We start from the raw sequence: 6000 nt of genomic DNA, 5'->3' as shown, positions 1-6000 counted from the left end.
ATAAGTCCCATACCAAGTAGTTGAGTCAGCAAACCTTAAAATTCATTCAAGTGGTTGGTTATAGAAGTCCCTTTCTTGTAACTTAACGTCATCTTTCTCTTAAGCATGAACAACTTGTTATTGTCGGACTTCGAAGCCTACAAGTTTTCAAGCTTCCATAATGTGTCTGCACGTGTCTCTTGATCAATGTGATTGTAAACATTTTATTCAACAAACTGAAAAAACCGCACACCTATTAATGGTCAAATTCTCACTCATTAATTTTTTACTCGGGTTTTTGAGTAGCAAAAACATAAAGATGCAAAACTTTCCCAAATAGAAGATTTTTATTTTGTTTCGCCAAAGTTGATAATTTGTGACATTCAACATAATCATTTGATTAGTGCTAATTTTCATGATTATTGAGCACGAGAATGAAGCTCTGATACTAATTTGTTAGGATGAAACTGAACTCGCTGAAATAACGTGGAAGCATAATCGATATTCTTACACTTTCAAAATATTAATTCAGCAATTATGGCAAACTCAATAATACAATATATTAATAACGAATGCAAATAAGCCACAACATCACGAGCAAAAATAATAAATCGAGACACGATTTTTATGTGGAAAATCTCTTTAAAGCAAAGGGTAAAAATCACGAGACTTGAAAGTCTACTAAAAAATTCCACTATAATTAAAAACTTGCTACAATATCACAACCAAACCACTGTAAAAAGTATACAACTTAAGCAAGGCTATTGACAAATAATATTTTGGATTGTGGGTGGTAGTAGCATGGGGGAGCTCACTTTGCTTTAGTGCCCTACATAAGCTGAAGTTTTGGGTCTTTAAATATTTAAATATGAATTCATCGTTACAAATCTTCTTTAGTTTCGCTCAACGTAATTTGAATATTTAATATATATAATTTAAGATATTTATATTCTATTGATTTTATATTTTAAAATTAGTATTTTTATATCGTGTTATATTTTATCTACTTTGTAATATTAAGTCGTGGCGTATGGTGGAAGAAAACAACTTAACTATTCGGCAGTGTCTTTGAAATCTAGGTATGCATTTCAGCTTTCTAAGTGCTAGGCACTTGTGGTGTTGGATACAATTGTAAGCAACTAATCCATGAAATAGACATGGAAGCCAAGGAAAAAAGGCGAGTCAAAAGAGGACGAGTTACCCAATCTGTTGAGTTCGACAGGAGAAGCCATAGCCAACAAACCTAACTTCAAATCCGTTTCAAAGCAATGGCCTTCTCAATTTTGCCTGTCCCATGCTCAACTTCACATAGATTTCATTGGGAAAGTGATGTGGAGAATAGGTATGCCAATGCCAACTCGGATGCACAGAGTCCTGGAGACATTTGCATCTTGCCATCACTTTGTTTACAATTTAATATTTTTGAAATGGCTGAAGATTTTCTTAAAATATCATGTGAATTTGGAGACTCTGATAAGTGACCTGTAAGATTAAAATATTTGTAATGATGAATTATTCTAATTTGCTACTTTTCAAATTTACTTGAGAGAGGAGTGAGAAAATTAATTTATTATTAAATAATAATTCTATCAAAACCGACTAATTCCCAAAATTACAAGGTTTGTGTTAAAACTGCGATGGAATTGTTCCAAATAATTTAAGTGAGTTCAAAATTCCCAATTCCCCAAATGTCGAAGAATTAGGGATTGCGATTGCGAGCATGAAGAAAAGCAGACCCTCCTCGCCTTCGGCAGAAACCATAGCCTACAATCACGACCTTCTCACCCAAATCCTCATAAGAATCCCTCCAAAACATCTCCTCAAACTCAAATTAATCTCTAAACAATGGCGTTCCCTTATTTCCAGCCTCCAATTCTCTCATTCCCACTCTCTTCACCACCAGAACCGAGGCTTTCTAACCCCATCAGCCCTCTTTCTAGGCATCGGCAACTACTACAGACCTCCCTTTGAATTACCCGCTCTTCCCTTAACTCCTGATACCAGACTTCCCGTCTTGGATTTCATTGTTGACCCACACTTCAAAATCCTCCAATCTTGCAACGGCTTGCTTTTGGGTCACTTTTATTACAATATTAATGAAAGGTTGAGGTACTTCATCTGCAATCCAACAACCCGTAAGTTCAAAATGATTTCTTTACCTGTTTCTCAATTGGGTTCTTTGCGTGCTGTGAATTTAGCCTTTGATCCTATGAAATCACCTCATTATAACATCATTTGTGTAAGGAAATTGCCTTCTCCAAATAGAAGGTTCGGTCTGTATATCTATTCATCAAAGTCTGATGAATGGGATTCTTCTTGGATTAGTTTTCGGGCCAACGAGTATATAAGGTTTGACCATGGTGTTTTCTGTAATGGGGTCTTTCATTGGAACAGTAACGGTAGGAAATCTTTGCGGTTTGATTTGGAGAATAAAGTGTTAAAGAAAATGCCAATGTTGGCTCCTATGTTTCAAGCTCCGCAAGGCTCGGAGGATGAGGATAGTCGATATTTTGGGGAGTCTAGGGGCCATTTGCATCTTGGAGTTACATACATGCCACTTTGTTTTAAATTTAATATTTTCGAGATGGCGGCTGATTATTCTCATTGGTTTCTTAAATACTGTCTGAACCTGGATGATACTATGAAAGCTTTCCCTGACTTGAGGTTACCTGTTGTTGATATCTATTATGGATTCCATGTTTTATCTGTTATCCGATCTGAAGGTGAGGAGTCAAAAGTTGTGATTCTCGTGGATTATAAAGCAATTTGCTATGAGCTTAAGAATGGGGTTTTGCTAAATGTTTACGAGCTAAAGCAGTGTCCGGAGACTCTCAATCGGTGTCCATTGAATTATATTGGAATTCAAGTCTATCAATATTTTGAGACACTCTCGTGTGTTTGAGGGTCTAGCAAACTTATACTATGATTGGATGCGGATCAATCTTCTCAGGTCTTATTTTAGTAAATAATCTAGTTTTTATGTTGTATGCTTAACATTGTGGTTACATAAAGTTGCAGTTATAGGAGTTGGGGTGATAGTGTTCTCATCACTAAGGAATTTTTACCTGTATCAAGTGAAATTAGCAATCTAGTTTGCCTGTTCATATTTACTGATTTCTATGATCTATGCTTCTTTTAAACAATATGTGCTGTATTCCTTCTGCACCTCCTGTTTGCGTGGCTAACCGCTTTTTATGTATGGTTCAAAATTTCTTGTTTGACTTCTAAGCTCTTTCAGCATAATCAATTAACCATTGGGACATGATTCCCTATGCTGTCTTAGATTGACCATTTTTAACTTGTAAAAAAAAAAAATTAAAGTTTGATAGGATGAGAGAGAACCAACAGGTAAGTGCGAGCAAAATCCAATTCGATTCGAAAAGCTCTATAAAAAATTCAAATTTTGAATTAAATAGTTTGAGTTATTCAAGTTAATCGAGTTATTCAGATTAACTCGAATAAAAAATTAAAATTTTCGGTTTAACTTGAATATGAATTACACAATTCGAGTTATTCGAAAATCAGAATAAGAAAAGGCAAAACTACGTTGTTTTGATAAATTTTTGTTTTTTTCTAAAGTTAAAATTAAAATCATTAAGTTAAAAGGAAAAATTACGTTATTTTGATAAATATTTACCCATTAAGTTAAAAGTTAAAACTATTATATTGTTTGTATAGTTAAATAATAAATTGAGTTCGGTTGTTAAAATAGGATTCGTCAACTCGACTAACTTAAAATTTTTTAACTTGATTCGATTCGATCGAATGCTCACCCCTACCAAAAGGAATTTATCTCATCATATTTATTTGAAATCATTTGTTAACTGAAACTTCCATGCTCCTTGAATTATCACTTTTATGATTAAGATGAGTACGAGGGCCTTTTCTAGCGTTCATTTACTCGAAACTTTTTGGAACTAATGCTGGGCAAAAGCGTGCATCAGTGTGGCTTTTTCCTGAGTTTAAATATGTATGCATTTAACCTTGGGGAAAGACGCTAACTGCTAGCAATCTAGAAAGAAGGCTTGCCCTTTATAATATATTTCTTCAAGAATATAGATCTAACTCTTTGAGTCTCACTATGCCTATTGTATAGGAAATTGACCAATTTTAGTACATTTCGCTCGAGCAGAATAATAAGTTGATTAGGAATGGCACATGGCGTCAGTAACGGTGGTGGAGGCTGACAATAGGATATATATAATTCAATGATGGAGCTACTGTTGAGCTGGGCAGTTGGTTTTGATATGCAAAGTTCCATTAGTAGAAATTTGATAGGTGCTTGGAGAAATTCAGATATTGTGAATGCAGACTACCAAGTTCTCAGCCCTTTTTCACTGGATCGGAATTCACAATGACATCATAAGGCCAGCTTTCAGTCTTCATTGGTTCTTGTCTTTGGTTTATTGTATTAATCTTTGTGTTTTCATGCAAACACTATCGTACTAGGCAATTGAAGTTTAACCAATGTGAACTGTAACGAATTGCCTGTTTTTGATTTAAAAGGTTGAAAGCATGAGTAAACAGTTAATTTTAGGGCTGTGCTTGTTATGCATGTATTATTGTAAATTTTTATTGCATTGTATATAGCTATATGTTAATTCCAGTTCTCTGAAGTCGTTTTTGCCGGTCATTTGGGGTTTAGCATTAAGAGATTGCTTGGTAGGGTGGAAAAAAAATTAGAAAGATAAAAAATTGAAGGAGTAGAAAAGTAGAAAGAAAATATTCTATTGTGTACTTGGTAGGAAAGAAAGATTAAAGGAAAAAATAATTTTCTTCTCATTCACTACTTGGTGGAGTGTTGAAAAATCAAAAGAATGAAAATGGAACTTTTAAAAAATTGCATAATTTTGAATTAATTTAAATCTCACTTTTTTTTCTTTTTTTATCATTTCAATTTGAGATGATTTGTATTTATGTATTAGGATGAAAAATGATCGTTTCTTATACATATTATCAAAATTAATATAAGGCCTAATTATACTTCTATCCGTTTACTCTTTAAACTTTTGAAATTTAGTTCGTGTACCGACACTCCATCTCTTAAGGCTCTTTCTCCCTGTCCAGCTCTCTACAGTCCTCGTTTTCCTCCATCTCAACACCACTTGTAGTTCTCAACCCTCGTGAACTGCCACATCAATCTCCTCCTACTCTTACTCCTCGACAATACTAAAAGTACAAGTTGTAATAGAAAACAAGAAGGTGACCAAAACATGTGCATCCCACTCTTGTTTCTCATTCAGAGTCAGTCATGTAAAGCAATCGACATGAGTAACCTTAACTACATTTCTTTTTTCTCTCAGCACATCTTGCCCTTGAGTCTAAATTACCTTGAATTCTAACTTTTCAAAGTTTATAAACACGTTGAAACAAAAGAAAAGAAAAACCAAATAATTCTAACAAAGCAAAAACTATGTTGGTAGGTGAATTTGATTGCAAAATTTTTGGAGAAATGGCATGTTTGATTAGAGGTTGGATAGCAAACCATGGGCAATCAAGAAGGAAAGAGAGAGATAAAGTGAATTCCACTTAAGGTAAGTGCTGAGTTGTCTATTATGGAAACGGATTGGACTTTGATTGTGGTTATCCAATTTTGGTAATTATTTATATTTTATTTGGCTTTTGCTTTTGCAATGTTGGGGGAATTCTGAATAGGAGCTTTGGATTTTTGATTATGTTGGGTAGTTTCTAGTGTAGGATTGGCATTAATGGTTAGGTTGATGGTCAATAAGGATGCTGGAATTTTTATATTGTTTTGTGATATGCTTTTGGGGTGTGATTATTGTTGAGGTGGTTCATTTATGGAAGATTGTTTAATGCTTTGCCTGCTGATATTTGTAGTATTGTGGATTCAATCTTTTTCTGGTGTTCTGGGTATCGTTTCCGAGTATTTAAACTGCTGTTTTCTTGTTATGGGGTTGCTGCTTTCCGTTTTGTTTCAGCGTTTTCGTAGGGTAGGCCTCAATTTTTATAATTTTTGTCGGTTTGATACTTATTTTTTTTTGTCGGTTTGATACTTAT

General features: G+C 34.2%; 1 protein-coding gene across 1 annotated transcript; it reads left to right on the top strand.

The window, feature by feature from the left end:
• The first annotated feature begins 1603 nt into the window (after positions 1 to 1603).
• LOC105804363 (F-box protein At5g07610) lies at positions 1604 to 3089 on the top strand. The gene has a single exon (XM_012636954.2). It carries the CDS (start codon positions 1700 to 1702, stop codon positions 2879 to 2881), a length of 1182 nt encoding a protein of 393 aa, XP_012492408.1. The 5' UTR covers positions 1604 to 1699; the 3' UTR covers positions 2882 to 3089.
• Positions 3090 to 6000: the final 2911 nt, after the last annotated feature.

Source organism: Gossypium raimondii, chromosome 11 (assembly GCF_025698545.1).
Source record: "Gossypium raimondii isolate GPD5lz chromosome 11, ASM2569854v1, whole genome shotgun sequence".
In the NCBI taxonomy this organism is placed as follows: domain Eukaryota; kingdom Viridiplantae; phylum Streptophyta; class Magnoliopsida; order Malvales; family Malvaceae; genus Gossypium; species Gossypium raimondii.
Note: the sequence above shows the minus strand (reverse complement) of the source record. Positions and strands in the feature narration are given on the sequence as shown.